Source organism: Ursus arctos, unplaced genomic scaffold (assembly GCF_023065955.2).
Source record: "Ursus arctos isolate Adak ecotype North America unplaced genomic scaffold, UrsArc2.0 scaffold_1, whole genome shotgun sequence".
Classification (NCBI taxonomy): domain Eukaryota; kingdom Metazoa; phylum Chordata; class Mammalia; order Carnivora; family Ursidae; genus Ursus; species Ursus arctos.
The window spans coordinates 102756143-102773620 of NW_026622763.1; the positions used below are offsets into that span (position 1 = coordinate 102756143).

The 17478-nt window shown below is 45.7% G+C and overlaps 1 protein-coding gene across 4 annotated transcripts in view; it reads left to right on the top strand.

Moving 5' to 3' along the window:
* Nucleotides 1-17478, top strand: part of DGKD (diacylglycerol kinase delta) — a 112250-nt gene that overhangs the window by 62196 nt on the left and 32576 nt on the right. For all 4 annotated transcript variants that reach the window (XM_026491668.4, XM_057305695.1, XM_044380740.3 and 1 more), the window contains 6 exons: nucleotides 12113-12217; nucleotides 12476-12608; nucleotides 13874-13980; nucleotides 14362-14487; nucleotides 14618-14720; nucleotides 15340-15502. In XM_026491668.4, coding sequence (XP_026347453.1) covers nucleotides 12113-12217; nucleotides 12476-12608; nucleotides 13874-13980; nucleotides 14362-14487; nucleotides 14618-14720; nucleotides 15340-15502 — 737 coding nt within the window. The remainder of the gene's footprint in view (nucleotides 1-12112; nucleotides 12218-12475; nucleotides 12609-13873; nucleotides 13981-14361; nucleotides 14488-14617; nucleotides 14721-15339; nucleotides 15503-17478) is intronic.

Sequence of the window (17478 nt, forward strand, 5' to 3'; positions counted from 1 at the left end):
GAAGCCACTTAGTAGGTGTATAGTAATAGTGCATTGTGATCTTAATCAGCATTTCCTTACTGGCTAATGAGGTGGAATACCTCTCGCTGTGCTTGTTTGCCTCCATACATCCCCTGACACCCCTGGGGTGTGGTCTGCAGGGATGGACGTTTCTACTTGGCCTTCTCTGGACGCTATCCAGCTATTCTGCTGGAGCGCCTCGTTTCTGCCTGGCACGGTGGGGGTGAGGGCCACAGTGTTCTCCGTGGTGTCTGGCTAGAGTAGAGTGGTTACTGGCAACTCTGCTATTGATTTCTGCCTTGTTAGGTTGCCTCTTTCCTGGTCCCATGGCTAGAGAGAGCAGGCTTTTGGTGGACTTTTTAACTATTTCTGGCAGCTGGCTTCCTCAGCTCCGCTCTATGATGCCTGAGGCCAACAGAGACCCCAGGAGCTCTGCTGCGTGTCATTCTGAGGTCCCGAGGCCCCTAGTCTCTCTGCGCTCTTCTCTCCACCTTTCAGAGGCTTCTCATTTTTAAAGTGTCTAATGTCCAGGGTTTTAGTTGTACTTAGCCAGAGGAATAGGAAAAAGTATGTCTAAGCTTCTTGCTGGAAGCAGAAGTCTGCCTGTTACTTTTATTATTTTTTGGACCCGCTAATCTGACAAGAGTGTCTGAGTGGCCCTCAGTCTGAGCTGCATGTCTGTCCTCCCTGCTTATCATAGCCTTCGGACCGTCTCAGGCCCAGAGCCTCGTGTTCATTACTATTCAGGTTGTTTGGTTTGGCCCGTGGTTCCAGCACGACAAAGTTTGCAGGATCTTGATCTTTTTGTCATTTAAGGTCACATTTACGAGTGAGAGGCACATCCAGATAAATGTGTGACTAGGAATTGCTGGACAGGATGTGGCTGGTGAGTCAGGGACTGCCCTCGTCATCATCCTCCAGACCTACTTTCTGTACCCTCTCGTTGAGCATTCGTGGGGAACCTGGTCAGAGCAGGCGGGGCAGTGGGCAGATGACTCAGTAAGCTGTCCCTGTCATCCTTGCCCTGATGCTTCAGTCCCGTGCCCCTGCCAAAAAGGCAATGCACCGTGCCAGACACTGCGTGTTCTGAGAGCCCGGGAGGACTCTTGGCGAGTGCGGATTCCTCCCCTACCTCAGGCTCTCCGTGCCTGGCCTTATTCCTGTTGCAGTCTTGCCGGGAATCCAGGTGGGACGCCGCTCTTGGGTAGAGGTCAGGAGCCAGCCTGCCTGGTGTCCTGGCCCCTGCTTCCTTAGCCCTGGGGACGTGGGGCCTCAGTTTCTTCTCCCAACACCCACTCTGTGAGGTTGTGGAGAAGATGTAGTGTGCAAATACCTGTAAACACACAGCAGATTTCCTGAGACTACTAAGTGCCCGACTCTGGTGGCTGCCGCTGTCATTTGACACTCTCTCGGTTGCTGTCCTGTCCTAGGAGCTAGTGCGTGGGTACTTCAAGTCCACATTCTTCATTTAAGCACCACTTCTGTTTGTCTCTGATGCGTCACCCTTTTCACCTTGGTCTCTCAGAGACCATTGACCGTAATTTAGTGACCTCTTTGGTTAATTCTTCCCAGGCTACTGGAAGATATTTTTCTGGCTGGGGTGTCTTAGACTTGTTGGAGGAGCTAAGTGTTTTCTCATACATTCTGGAAGATCATTTGTATGAAAGCAAAAGTTCTCATTTCAAATAAAACTTCTAAGGCTCTTTTTTGGAGTCTTTAGCATGTATTATATACTTAAGGTTTTATTTTATTTTATTTTTCATCATGATAAATGTACTTTTTAATCCCTATCACCTATTTCCCCCATCCTCCCATGCCCCCACCACCTCCCGTCTAGTAATCAGTATATTCTCTGTAGTTAAGAGTCTGTTTCTTAGTTTGTTTCTCTCTTATTTTCCTTTGCTAATCTGTTTTCTTAAATTCCACATGAGTGAAATCATATGGTATGTGTCTTTCGCTGACTTATTTCACTTAGCATTATACTCTCTAGCTCCATCCGTGTTGTTGTGCATGGCAAGATTTCATTCTTTCCTATGGCTGAGTAATATTCCGTTGTGTATGTGTGTGTATACACACACACACAACCCACATCATCTGTCAGTGGACACTTGGCAGTGACACTTGGACACTTGGGCTGCTTCCATAGTTTAGCTGTTGTAAATAATGCTGCAGTAAACATAGGGGTGCATGTATCCCTTTGAAGTAGTGTTTTTCTATTCTTTGAGTAAATACCCAGTAGTGTGATTACTGGATTTTAGGGTAATTCTATTTTTAATTTTTTGAGGACCCTCCATACTGTTTTCCACAGTGGCTGCACCAGTTTGCATCCCCACCAACAGTGCATGAGGATTCCCCTTTCTCCTCATGCTTGCCAACACCTGTTGTTTCTTATGTTGTTGATTTTAGCCATTCTGACAGGTGTGAGATGATATCTCATTGTAGTTTTAACTTATATTTCCCTGATGATGAGTGATGTCGAGCATCTTTTCATGTGTATGTTGGCCATCTGTAAGTCTTCTTCGGAGAAATGTCTGTATCTTCTGCCCATTTTTAAATTGGATTATTTGGGGTTTTTTTTGTTGTTGTTGTTAAGTTGTATCAGTTCTTTATATATTTTGGATACTAACCCTTTATTGGATATGTCATTTGCAAATATGTTCTCCTATTCAGTAGGTAGCCTTTTAGTTGTGTTGATGGTTTCCTTCACTGTGCAGGAGTTTTTTTATTTTGTTGTAGTCCTAATAGTTTATTTTTGCTTTTATTTCCCTTGCCTCAGGAAACAAATCTAGAAAAAGAGAAATTACTGCCTGTGCTCTCTTCATTCTAATCCATTTTGGGTTTATATTTGTATATGGTGAAAGAATGGTCCAGTTTCATTCTTTTGCATGTAGCTGTCCAGTTTCCCAGCACCATTTGTTGAAGAGACTGTCTTTTTCCCATTGCATATTCTTGCCTCCTTTGTTGAAAATTAATTGACTATATAATTGTGGGTTTATTTCTGGGTTTTCTATTCTATTCTATTGATGTATGTGTCTGTTTTATGCTAGTATGTACTGTTTTGATCACTATTGCTTTGTTTTAAAAATTTTATTTATTTATTTGACAGAGAGAGAGCACAGGTAGGCAAAGCGGCAGGTGGAGGAAGAGGGAGAAGCAGGCTCTGTGCTGAGCAGAGAGCCCGATGTAGGGTTTGATCCCAGGATCCTGGGATCATGACCTGAGCCGAAGGCAGACAATTAACTGACTGAGCCACCCAGGCATCCCATGGGACTGTTTTCTTAATTTCACTTTCTGCTGCTTCATTATTAGTGTATAGCAATGCAACAGATTTCTGTATATTGACTTTGTATTCTGCGACTTTACTGAATTCATTTATCAGTTCTAGTAGTTTTTTGTGGAGTCTTTAGATTTTTCTATATATAGTATTCATGTCATCTGCAAATAGAGCTTTGTGCTTCCTTATCAGTTTGGATACCTTTTATTTCTTTATGTCATCTGATTTCTGTGGCTAGGACTTCCAGTACTGTGTTGAATAAAAGTGGTGAGAGTGGGCATCCTTGTCTTGTTCCTGATCTTAGGAGGAAATCTCTTATATTTTTCACCATTGAGGATGATGTTGGCTGTGGGTTTTTTATATGGACTTTATTATGTTGAGGTATGTTCCCTCTAGACCTACTTTGCAGAAGGTTTTTATCATGAATGGATGTTGTACTTTGTCAAATGCTTTTTTGCATCTGTTGAATTGATCATATGGTTTTTATCCTTTCCCTTACTGATGTGACATATCACATTGATTGGTTTGCAAATACTCTACCACCTCACATCCCGAGAATAAATCCCACTTGATCGTGGTGTATGATTTTTTTTTAATGTATTGTTGGATTAGGTTTGCTAATATTTTGTTGAGGATTTTTGCATCTTTATTCATGAGAGATACTGGCTCGTAGTTCTTTTTTTGTTGTGTCTTTATCTGGTTTTGATATCAGAGTGATACTGGCCTCATAGAATGAATTTGGAAGCTTTGAGAGTTTGAGAGGAATAGGGATTAACTCTTGTTTAAATGTTTGGTAGAATTCGCTTGTGAAGCCATCTGATCCTGGGCTTTTGTTTTCTGGGGGGAGTTTTTTGATTACTGATTCAGTTTCATTGCTGGCAGTGTATGGTCTGTTCAAGTTTTATATTCCTGATTTAGTTTTGGTGGTTTATATGTTTCTAGGAATATATCCATTTCTTCTAAGTTGTCCAACTTGTGGTTTTCATAATATTCGGTTATAATTGTATTTCTGTGGTGTTGGCTGTTATTTTTCCTCTTTCATTAGTGATTTTGTTTATTTGAGTCTTCTTTTCCTCTCTTCCTCTCGCTCTCTTTCTCTTTTGATGAATCTGGAGAGAGGTTTTTTTCAATTTTGCTAATCTTTTCAAAGAATCAGCTCCTGGTTTCATTGATTTGTTGTTGTTTTTGTTTCTATATCATTTATTTCTGCTCTAATCTTTATTATTTCCTTCCTTTTGCAGGGTTTGGGTTTTGATTGTTCTTTTTCTGTCTCCTTTAGGTATAAGGTTGGGTTGTTTATTTGATATTTTTCTTGCTTTTTTAGATAGGCGTATATTGGTATAGACTTCCCTCTTAGAGCCCACTTTTGCTGCATCCCAAAGATTTTGGACTATTGTGTTTTCATTTTCACTTGTTTGCATGTAATTTTTGATTTCTTGGTTGACCCATTCATGTATTTGTGGTCTTTCCAAATTTCCACATTGGACCCAATGGATTTAATAGACATATTTGGAACATTCCATCCTAAAACAGAACACACATTCTTTTCAAGTGCATGTGGAACATTCTCCAGAATAGATGAGACATTAGGCCACAAAACAAGTCTCAACTAATGCAAAAGAAAAAACAATCAAAGTCATGCCATGCATCTTTTCTGACCACAGTTTCTATAAAACTAGAAATCAATCGCAAGGCTTTATTTGTTTTAATAATTTTTTTAACTAAATAATTCATGTATGTGGTACAGAAATTGAAAGGATAAAAGGTTTATAAAGGAGGTTTCCCAGCTCTCAGCAGTCCCCTCATTAGAGGCAACTAGTTTTTTTTCCTTTTTCACTCACATTGTTCCTGCAATTTGCTTCGAGCACTTGACAATACATCTGAGAGGTTGTTCCCTGTCAGTGTGTGAGGAAGTAGCTTCAGTCTCTTTAATGGCTGTGTAGTTTTCCCTTGTATGAGCGCACCACCATTTATATAGCCAGTCTCCACCAGGCTTACCTTGATCAGTATTTGAGTTATTTCCACTCTATTGTCCCTACAATGAATGTTGCCATAAATAACCCTATATATCCTGTGTATGGCAGTTCTCATGAAGACATATGTGTTGGATAAATTTATAGAAGCACTATTACTAAAACAAAGATGTATATTTTGAAGTTTGCTAGATTTGGGTGCCTGGGTGGCTTAGTCGGTTAAGCGTCAGACTCTTGCTTTTGGCTCAGGTCGTGATCTCATGTGTCAGGAGATTGAGCCCCATGTGGGGCTCTGTGCTCAGCAAGGAGTCTGCTTGAAGATTCTCTCCCTCTGTCCCTCCCCCTACTCACACACGTGTGTGTGTGTGTGTGTGTGTGTGCATGCACACACTGTCTCTTTCAAATAAATAAATCTTTAAAAAAATATATAGTTTGCTTGATTTCACCAATGTTCCCCATAGGAGTGGTACTAATTTATACTGTAACGTATGAGAGTCAACAGGGCATGTTATCAAACTTTTGATCTCTGTGAATCCGGTAGGTTTAAAAAAAAAAGGTATTTAGTAATTTTAATTTGCATTTATCTTATGAGTAAAACTAAACATTTCCCCCTGTGTTTGGATTTCTTTTCTTTTCTTTCTTTTTTTAAAGATTTATTTGAGAAAGAGAGATTGTGTGTGCAGGGGGAAGGACAGGGTGGGGAAAGGGACAAAAAGACTCTGTGCTAAGCATAGAGCTGGTTGTGAGGCTCGATGTCATGACCCTGAGATCATGACCTGAGCCAGAATCAAGAGTCAGACAGTTAACAGACTGAGCCACTCAGGTGCTCTTGGATCCATTTCTAACACACTTTTAGAATAGCTCTGCTAGACTCTTGTGTTCATTTGCACATTTCCATCTTCTTTTGCCTATTTCTTGTACATTTGGGTTTCTAAACAGACTTCGTTCAAGAGTCTGGGCAGCTGTGCAGTTTTTCTTTTGATTCAGTTATATGGTTGGTTTTATTCCAAATTCTGTATCCTTTTTACTGAAATAGAGCATACATATGGAAAAGTATACTTACTACAAATGCACAGCTTGATGGATGTTCCAGATAAAGGAACAGAACATTAGCAGCCTCCAGTAGCTCTCCCTAATTTACCCTTGTTCCCAAAGGCAACTACTGGAAGCAGCTAGCTTCCAGCACCATCGATTAGCTTTTCCTGGTTTATCTTAACTTTATATATGCGTATGAAATTATATGAACAGTAAATGTTCGTGTCTGGCTTCTCTCAGTATATTGTGTTATTGTGTTAGCAGTAGGTGGTTTGTTCTCATTGTTTTGTGGTTTTCCATTATATTAATACATTACAGTATATTTATCCACTCTTACCGGGGCTGGGTGTTCGGGTTGTGTTCATTGTAGGCCTGTTAACAGTATTGATGCCATAAACATTTGTGTGTGTTTTGATGAGTGTTTGGGTGAAATTGCTGAGCCATATGCTGTACATGAGTTCAGCTTTAATGTTTTCCAAAGTAGTCGCACCAGATTGCCTTCCTGCTAGCACTGTGTGGGTGTTCTAGTTGATCTGCGGCCTCGCCGGTACTTGGTGTTGTCCATCTTTTTCAGTACAGCCACCGTGAAAGGTATGCCATGCTGGGATTTTAACGTCTACTTCCTAGATTACTAACAAGTTTGAGTGCATTTGCATGTGCCTTATTGGTTGTGAAATAACTATTCGTGTCTTTTGTCCATTTTTCTGTTAGTTGGCCTATTTTCTTACTGATTGTTTTTATTTTTTAATTTTTTGAAAAGATTGTATTTATTAGAGAGAACACGTGGGGGGAGGGGTAGAGAGAGAGTGTCTCTCTTTTTTAAGATTTTATTTATTTATTTTGGAAGAGGGAGAGTGAGCACAAGCAGGGGTGAGGGGCAGAGGGAGAAGCAGACTCCCCACTGACCACGGAGCCCGATGCAGGACTTGATCCCAGGACCTTGGGATCATGACCTGAGCTGAAGGCAGGCACTTCACTGACTGAGCTACCCAGGTGCCTGAGAGAGAGAGAATCCCAAGCAGACTCCACGCTGGACTGGGAGCCCCATGCGGGGCTCGATCCCACGACTCTGAGATCATGACCTGAGCTAAAACCAAGAGTCCGACGCTTAACTGACTGAGCCACCCAGACGCCCCTTTTCTTACTGATTTTTAAGTTCTCTTACCCTCTGGAGAATTTCAGTAAGTGTTTATTGCTTTCCTGACCTGCCTCTGCAGGTTAGGAGAGCAATGCTTCCACCATTTTCTCTGTGATATCCTTTCTCTTTCAGTCTCTCTTGTCTTGCCAGCTTCAAGGTCTGCAGTGTGCTTTCACTCTCCAATTAGTGGGTTTCCATGTCGTGGTCTCGTGGTCTGTCATCTTGCTCTGTAGTATTACTCTGCCCCCTCCCTCGGTACCAAGTCTGCTTATTCATCACTGAATCTCTGTGATGTCACTGATTGGTCCTGTCAAGTTCATGTATGACCCTACTTTTAATTTGTGTTTACCGTTTCAGTTGATTTAGTTATGTGAGCCATTTCTTTGCTTGAAAAATACAGAGCATTTTTGGTCTCTAAAGTCTTTTCTGTGTGAAGGCTAGATTTTGGGAATAGTGGGAATGGTTTTACCTTTTTTGCACCATTCCTTTCTAAGAGTTGTGGTCTTGGCTGCAATCCAGAGGGACAGTTTTATTATTTCTAGGCGTATCTCTTCCTGCCTTCTTCCTGACCTGGTGAGCTCGATGAGCAGCCAGGAGAGGTCTCATCCAGCACCTGCTTCTCTCCTGGGGCCTGTCCTGCCCACTCTGTCTCCAAAATCAAGGAATTGAATAAGAAGCTTTGTCCAAGACAGCTCTCTTATTAGCAGCTGCTCATTTTCTTTTCTTTTCTTTTTTTTTTTGGGAAGACCCTTCAGTCCCCACCTTTCTTTTGCATTGGCCCCAGGCTGGTGTTAAGGAAACAAAGAGGGACAGGCAGGAGCTTTGTTGGGTTGTGCGCTACTGCTAGTGGATTTGGGAAGCTTCCTGTGGGCCGGAAGGCTGTTGAGGACCTTGCCAAGAGACCAGGGTGAGGAGGAGCCTTTCAAGGAGACAGAGTCATGACCATTCTTGTGGACCGCTAAGAAATAAGGATTCTGTCTCAAAGGTGACAGAACATGATGGGAGAGAAGCAGAAATAGACTTTTATTCGGGGGGAGTCTCCCTGACGATTCTCATGATCTGGGACATGGACTGTTGGTACTAGAACAGTCTCAGGAGGGAAGTGTCATATGGTCCTACAAATAGAAAATCCCCAGAGATCAGGCCCCAGAGCCTGAAGCAGCACTAGTGTGTGTGTGTGAGAGCATGCTTCCACACTCGGACGACGCTGGGGTGTGGCATCGACATTACTGTGGCAGCGTTCAGAGGGGTGTCTGGAGACACGGGGAGGGGTGGGAGCTGCTCCAGTTACACAGCTCTTCAGGGCTTCAGACCTGGAGGAATACCCTAAAGCCACATGTCAGGCCCTGTGCCAGTCCTGTACACATGGGTCCCTTTCAGTCCCATGACAACCCAGGTAGCTAACTTTTAAGCTCCTTCTTTTCCAGAATAGAAATGATGACAGTCTGCCTATGTTTCCTGGCCAGTCAGTGGCCGGGTAGGGTTCAGATCTGAGTCTGTCTGAGGCTTCTTCAAACCTGCACAAGTTAAGAGTTTTTTAAAAAGGCTGAAACCAGGTTCTTGGGCATTTATCTCTCTGTGTTTACTCCCTGTAAACAATCACACAGATTGAGGAAGTGATGTCATCTATCATTTGTTTCATATTAACTCCCTGTCTTTATTTTATTTATTTATTTATTTTTTAAAAGATTTTATTTATTTATTTGACAGAGATAGAGACAGCCAGCGAGAGAGGGAACACAAGCAGGGGGAGTGGGAGAGGAAGAAGCAGGCTCATAGAGGAGGAGCCTGACATGGGACTCGATCCTGGAACGCCGGGATCACGCCCTGAGCCGAAGGCAGACGCTTTAACCGCTGTGCCACCCAGGCGCCCCTAACTCCCTGTCTTTAAACACAGCAGTTTTGTCTATAACTTGCTGCCCTGTGGTGCCCAGTACTCACGAAGTTAGTCCACCGTACCCCTGTCCTCCGGCTTGTGGAAGATGATGGGCCCAAAGACCCATCTTCTCAGACGACATAGCTGAGTTCTAGAACTATGTGGGCACTTCATCCCGTAAAGGTTGTCACAGGAGTAGCAGAAACAAGACCTAAAATAGAATGGACGTAAAAAATGTCATTGTTCTCTTCCGTAACTATCGTATGGCGTGACTCTTAATATAATCCGTGAGTTATGCAAAATAAAGTATATTCTCTTTCTCTAACTGTATTTATTACACTGATAAAAATTTTTAAATATTAAAACTCACCCCACAATGAATAATAAAGAAATGTTTGCTGAGGTTTTATAGACAGACAGTTACTGATGAAAATTCCTTTTAAAGCACTGACCCCAGGTCACTGTCAGTTGCCAGCCCTCCTATGGCCTTCCCTGACCACCCTGTCTGTAGAAAGCACCCACCAGCCCCATTCACCCGCCCACGTTTTCTTCAGGGCCTGTGTCAGTGTCTGAAATTGTTTTCTTGTTTTTTTGTCTGTCCCCAGGGTAAGTTCTCTGTGAGTGGGAACCTGGCCTGTCATAGTCTTGGAATCTCAGGTCTAGAGCAGACACTCAGCATGTGCTTGCTGGGCAGATCCTGAGATATGGGCTACTCATGGTGCTCTCCATGTGTAAAGGACAGTGGCTGCCACTCCACACCCCCACCTTTGGGAGGGGCACCCAGCTTCTCCAGTCCTCTGTTTTCTCTGTCCTCCAGCGCCCACCCTCCCCCCCAGCTTCCCCAGTCTGGTCCCTGTCTGTAGTTATCCTGATGACATGAGAGAATGAACCATGCGTTTATTTGTTTTTTGTTTTGTTTTTGTTTTAAAGATTTTATTTATTTATTTGACACAGAGACAACCAGTGAGAGAGAGACAAGCAGGGGGAGTGGGAGAGGAAGAAGCAGGCTCCCAGCAGAGGAGCCCGATGTGGGGCTCGATCCCATAACGCTGGGATCACGCCCTGAGCCGAAGGCAGACGCTTAACGACTGAGCCACCCAGGTGCCCCTGAACCATGCGTTTGTGACCCAGTTCTAATTATCCCCTTCTGTGATTAAGCTTTATAGGTGGTTATAGAAATCACCAGAGATAATTTATAAAATACCATTTCTAAATTTTCTGAACCAGAAACATGATCATCTAATAATTTAAATTGGGTGTTGTTAATATAAATTAAAACTGTAAGATGGGCCGAAATCCAAAAGTTAAGTAACATGTTTTATTGGTGAATCCTTGGGGAAGCAGGCATTCTCCTAACACTGCTGGTGGGAATGCAGATGGCAGCAGCCCTGGGGAGGGAATTTGGCAGCAAAATTATATATGCGCTTGCTCTTTGTCAGGGCAGTTCTGCTTTTAGGAACTTCTCCCCCAAATATACCGGGAAACATAGGAGGTCAGTGAAAAGGCTATTCATTGCAGCGCTATTTGAGATAGGAAAGGATTTTCAACAACGTAAGATTTCTATTAATAGGGACCTGGTTGAATAGACTCCGGTGCTTCTGTCCTTCGGAGCTCTGTGCAGCTGTGAGAGAGAGTGAGGAAACGCTCCATGTTGCTAAAGGAGAGTGGGCAGGATAGATAATTAAATGAAAAAGCAAAGATGGAGGGAAGTATGTGTGATATACTACTGTTTTAAAAAGAAGGAATATGAATAGATATATGTGTTTGCATCTGTCTTAAAAAAGAAGGATAAACCATATCCGTACTTATTTATTTGAAGCTGCCATGTGGGGAAAGGAGGGGACCAGGGTGGGGGGGACACAAGTAGAAGCTGGGCTCCTGACTGTACCTACTTTGTAGATTTGACTTTCGAACCATGTAGATATTTTACATCATTACAAAACAAAATACGTAAAATGTTATGACTTTTTAAAATTTTTGTAGACATCATTGTCAAATTTTTCCCTAAAAAGTTTATACCCTATTTAGCTCCTCTCAGTGCTCGAGGAGAACTGTTTTCTCCCATGCTTCTGCCAACACTGGATTACCATCTTTAAGAACTTTGCCAGTCAAATAGGTGAAAAATAGTTGGCTATTTTCATCTGTGTTCCCTGATGACTGGAACAGTTAAACATCTTTTTGTTTGTTTATTAGCCTTTTGTATTTCTTCTCTGAAGTGCAAGTTCATAGCCTTTTTTTGTTAAGAAAGACTTTTCTGTTGATTTGTAAAAACTCTTTATATGTTATAGATGCAATCCTGACCTCATTTCCAGTTAAGCTGTTCAGGCCCTTGAGTGTAGTAGCAGGTGGTTTCTCTCTTGTCACATAGTACAAGGACGTTATGTATGATACATTCGAAATGCTTGCATCATATTTAGAGTAACTTAGACCGACTTTCCCTAAACTGTTCAGATGCTGGACCTCAATTTGTGAACTCTTTGGAGTGATAGCGACTGTGCTTTCTTTCCTTTTTAAAAATTTCCTGTGGCTTATTACTATGTCCAAGTGGTAGATGGTTGATGAATGTCTGCTTAAGTTGATTTTTGGTGAATGTATAAACTAAATTTGATTGTTTTTTGGGTTTGAGGCTTTTCTTGATTTTTAATGACCCATGGTGATCATTTTTATGTTCTGTTCAATTGAGAATCTGAATGAGTCTGTCATTTTTTGTTAAAAAAATACATGTGGTGAAAGTAGATTTCGAAAAAGTTTGGACAGTTGTTAGCGTTTGTCCTTTGTTCATTGCTCTATTGCCTTTATTTCTTGTTTCTCTCTAGGTCATCACTCCGTGTAGGAAACTCATCCTGTGTGCCGATAACAGGAAGGAAATGGAAGAGTGGATCGCAGCGCTGAAGACCATCCAGAACAGGGAGCACTTTGAGGTCCGGGAAGAGAAACATCCCTTCTTGTTGCCCGCCCGCTAACATTCTGCCGTTGAGCATCAAAACCACGTGTGCACTGAGCGGTCTGGCGCTCACTGGCTCAGCACGTTCCTTGTAAAATTCAGGCTCGTTGCTCGTCCTTTTGGCTGACCCTGTCCTCTCCTCTCTTGGAAACTTTATTGAATCCCATTCAGGTTACCACATTCAAGGATGTCAAAGGGACACCTTATCTTTGCCGTCCCTCTTCTGTTCTTCCAGCCTACCCAGTACAGCATGGACCATTTCTCAGGGATGCACAATTGGTACGCCTGCTCCCATGCGAGGCCGACCTACTGCAACGTGTGTCGGGAAGCTCTGTCCGGGGTCACGTCACATGGGCTGTCCTGTGAAGGTACGAGTGGCTTGGTATTCTGCTGGGAAACGTGGCTGGTGGTTCGACTTGATGAAGCCTTAGGACCCCTTGAATGGTCACCACAAGTCAGTCAGTATAGAGTAATTTCTGGGACTCCGTGCTTGTTTATTTTACCTACTAAGGAGTCTGATAAATTATTTTGTATAGTAACAGAACAAAGTAAAAAGGGAAGTGGTGGTAATGAGACATGAAGAGGAAACATGAAGGACACAGGGGAAAAAGAGGTTAAAAATCTGTCCTCCCTGAGGTAGTTCTAGCCCCTCAGTAAGTTGAGCAGATTGATTAAACAGATTGATTAAATACGGTCTTCCAGATCTGGAGGGCAGGTTACAGTGGCTGCACAGGGCAGAGGGCAGGAGCGAGGCGGACAAGCTCTGGACCCTAGGCCACTTCCCACGTGCTGCCTGTTTTTGTGCAACCTGTGAGGTTAAGAATGGTTTGTACATTTTAAATGGTTGTGGAGTGCCTGGGTGGCTCAGTTGGTTAAGCGTCCAACTTTTGATTTTGGCTCAGGTTATGATCTCAGGGTTGTGAGATTGAGCCCCATGTTGGGCTCCGTGCTCAGCACAGCGTCTGCTTGTCCCTCTCCCTTGCCCTCCTTCCATGCTGTTGCCCCCCCCATGCCCCCCCCACTCACAGTCTCTTGAATAAAAAAAAAAAATCTGTTTTTAAAAAAGATTTATTTATTTGAGAGAGAGAGATTGTAAGCAGGGGGTGGGGGAGAGGGAGAAGCAGATTCTCCACTGAGCATGGAGCCTGACACAGGGCTCAGTCTCAGGACACTGAGATCATGACCTGAACTGAAATCAAGAGTTGGACACATAGCCAACTAAGCCACTCAGGTGCCCCTAAATAAATAAAATCTTAAAAAAAAAAAGTGGGAAAAAAAAAAGACAATTTTGTGACATAGAAATCCTGTGCTTTTTAACTTTCGGAGACCTTGCATGCAGCATGGTTCGCGGTGGCGCTCTTGCTGCTGGGCAGGGCTGAGGAGTTGGGTCAGAGCCTGTGGGTGGCCCACGAAGCGGACCCCTGCTGTCCCGGATGCTGGTCTCGCCGTGCTCAGACTGCTCATACCCTCACTGTGTAGTTTACGACCTGGGGAGTGCTCCGCGTTCGTTCCCAGCTGTCCTAGAAGAACAGGCCAGGTCATGCTGGACCACCTCCTCAAGCATGGGAAGCGCTGTGCTGGACAAGGCTTGAAAAGGTCGAGGCTTGATGGTCCCGTGTCTGTTCTCTTGCAGTGTGCAAATTTAAGGCCCACAAACGGTGTGCTGTGCGTGCAACCAACAACTGCAAGTGGACCACGCTGGCCTCCATCGGGAAAGATATCATTGAGGATGAGGACGGGGTATGCATGGGGGGAGCCTGCCCATGGGGCCCTGCGCCAAGGGTGCCGACCCTGTATAGACCCTCTCCACCTCATGTTGTGTCGGGGCAAGGGGCCCCCCGCCCCCACAGGCTGTGCTCACTTCTCTTGCCCACACTGGGTGTGGGGGGCTGTGCATGGTCTGCACCTCTCAGCCTGGCCAGCCCCTGTGAGTCGTGCTGTGCCCACCAGCAGCAGGAGTAAGGTGCGGGGGAGCACGCTGCAGACCCTGCCCTCTCCCTGCTTGTGTCAAGGAGCTGGTCTTGGTTGAGTTTATTTCAGAGCATTTTCGAGTGAGGGCTTCCTCGCCTGTATGTGGGGCTCTGGGGACGTCCCTAGTGTGCATGTCTCTGTGGTTTGCAGATCGCCATGCCACACCAGTGGCTGGAAGGAAACCTGCCCGTGAGTGCCAAGTGCACGGTGTGTGACAAGACGTGTGGCAGCGTGCTGCGCCTGCAGGACTGGCGCTGCCTCTGGTGCAAGGCCATGGTGAGTGGGTGTGGCCACACAGGCCTGGTAATGGCTTCCTGTACATTCTCAGCCAGCCCAGGAGTGCCCACTCCCGCATTGGCAGGGAGAGTTCCAGGGGATGCAGGTGACCCCTTGTGATGTGTTTCAGGTGCACACGTCATGTAGAGAGTCCTTACAGACCAAGTGCCCGCTGGGCCTGTGCAAGGTGTCGGTCATCCCACCCACTGCGCTCAACAGCATCGATTCTGACGGTGGGTGCCTCACGCTCTCCTGGCTCACCCGTGTTCTCCCCTCCCCTGTGCCGGAATGGGTGACACACATTTGAGGATGCGGTGGCGAAGCGGTCAGGCCAGGCAGCTGGGGAGAGAAGATGTGCACAGAGGTGGTAAACGGAGTCCTGTGGTCATTGGGCACACTTGGACGGGAGCCGGTGCACCGTGCTCTCCATCTGCTGGCTTCCTTCTAGCAGCAGATGTGGGTCAGCGTGCTCACCTGCACCTGCTCACCTGTCCAGACGGTGGATGACGATGTTTGTTAACAGGCCTTGGTAGAAGGTGGGAAACTGGGGTACAGATCTCAGAAACCAGCTCCTCCAGATTGAGGATAAGAGTGAAGGACAGCAGTGGGGTGCATGGTCTCTCTGAAATTGAGTCATGTAAGCACAAGGTCAAATTGGATGGGACTCCTTCCTTCTCCGTGGGGAATGGGGATGGGTAAGAATGTTTACTGATGTCTGGCTGGTGACTGGGCACGCATGTGGAAATTACAGGTTTCTTGCAGGTGTCAGCTGCTTTTTATATGAGTGAGCTCCCGCCAGGCTCTTAGATAGCTTTCTCATTTTCTCCTCTCCCTTTCCATCCACCCGTCCAGGCTTCTGGAAGGCCACGTGCCCTCCGTCCTGCACAAGCCCATTGTTGGTCTTTGTCAATTCCAAAAGTGGGGACAACCAGGGTGTGAAGTTCCTCAGAAGATTCAAACAGCTGCTGAACCCCGCCCAAGTCTTTGACCTCATGAACGGAGGACCACACCTTGGGTAGGAAGCTTATAACCTAGATCTTTCTTGGAGTTTTAAAAACGTTTGAAGATCATGCATGCTCATGAACAGAATGATTCAAAGATACAGAAAAATTTAAATAGGAGATAAAGGTAGTCTGTTGAACAGCGGGTAGAGCCGCATGTCTTTCTAGCTCACTTGTGCAGACACACTTTTAAATCGGGCTACTTACTGCTACTTCCTGTCGCACTGCCTGCTCTTCGCCTCTGTCAGCACGGACGTGTTCTTGTGTCAGTAATTACAGGTCCGCCTTATTCTTTTTAATGGCGGGTCGCACTAAGGAGGACATTCGTCTCCAGTGAGGCCACCAGGGCGAGTCTGCATTTTGGGAGGGTGCGGGAGGTTGTACCTCACAGGTACACTGTACTTACAGGTCCCGTGACCTGTAAGTACACACGCAGATACGTAGAGCCCAGTGGATGGGGCAAAGTAATTACGCCTTCTATCTGTTAGCTGGAGATCTGAGGTGTGTTCTTTCTACTTTCGTACATTGTGTAGTTTGTGGAGAACATTTGCTGCTGTAAATTGTGTCATTTGAATGAATTCTTAGCTTCCTTGCTTGGCAGCACCAATGCAGGGTAGGAGCTCTAAGAGGCTGCCTTGCTTGGAAGGGGGATTGTCCAGGATATCTGTCGTGGAAAGGGCTTGCAGAACGTGTTCTCTGGTGTGTATCTCCCTCGGAGGGTCCTAGGAGTGTGTTGTTTTGGAGCCAGGTGTTGCTGGAACGAGCCCAGGCGCCTGGCAGGGGAGGGGAGCATGCCCCTCGGTGCCCTAGGAGCCTGGCATGTTGCTTTTCCCCACGGGCAGCAAGGCACAGCAGGCAGCTTGCCGGCCTGGTCCTCAGAGGCCACACTTCACGCATTTCTGCAGATGGACGGATGAACTGTCGGTCTGTGCGGGGCGCACATTCACTTGTGGCTTGATGAATAGTCTTAAAAAAAGTGATTTTAGTTAAAAAAAAAAATGGGACCAGTGGCAGGATCATCACAAGCCAGGAGTGGACTTGTTTGTATCCCGAACAAGTCTGGGCCTTTACGCAGCAGAGCACCAGGGTCATCGGGTGGGGGCTGTGGAATGGGCGGGGCAGGCTGGCCACACAGAACAGCCGAGTGCCTATCTCGGCGTGCATGCAAACCCCCGAAGTTGGCTGTAGGAGTTCGCGGGGTCGGGGGTGGGGGGCAGGTGGCCAGCCGGCTTCGGAAGCACCCCCCTCCCCCGCCCCCCGCAGAGGTGCCGTGGGTGTTGGTTTAGTAAGTTCCCATTTCTGGGAAGTAGCCTTGACTTCCTGCAGTTCACCGCAAAACTTGGAGATACGGCTTCATTTTCCCAATTCCCAGCCTGGACGTGTCACATCTTCTGCAGAGAAGGGAGGCCTGAGAGAGACCAGTGTTCCCAAGGGAACACACGTGGCCGTTTCTCTCACAGCCTGAAGGTCGGGTACAGCCTTGCTGCTTTCAGGCCCTCAGCCCTGTTGGTAGGCTGAGTTTCCTGCTGTGTTACTCATCCCTGTTTGTTTTCTGAGGACTTCTTTAGGCCGGGACTCTGTGCCAGATGCAAGGCCGAGTAAGGTGGGGTCCTTGTGTTCAGGGTGCGCGGCACACAAACGGGTAGTCAAGGTCACAAGACAGGGAGATCTGTCGCATGAACAGGGGGACGTATAGATTCTTTAGGAACGCAGGGAAGGGGCATACAAATGAAACTGGAGAGTCTGTCGCTTTCTCTGCTGAGCTGGCATTGGGGGAGAGTTAGTGTTTCAGTGGCAGAGAGGGAGGCAGGCAGCCTGCTAGGCTGAGGGCACTCTGTGCAGAGACGTGAGGACATGGTGGGTTGGCTGGGGGAGTGGTGGAGCCAGGACAGGTGGCAGGCAGCTCCTGGCTGAGAGGTTTGAACCTTTCCTGGAAAGAAGTGGCAACTTCTAAAGCTAGACACTCGTGGCGCCCGGGTGGCTCAGTCAG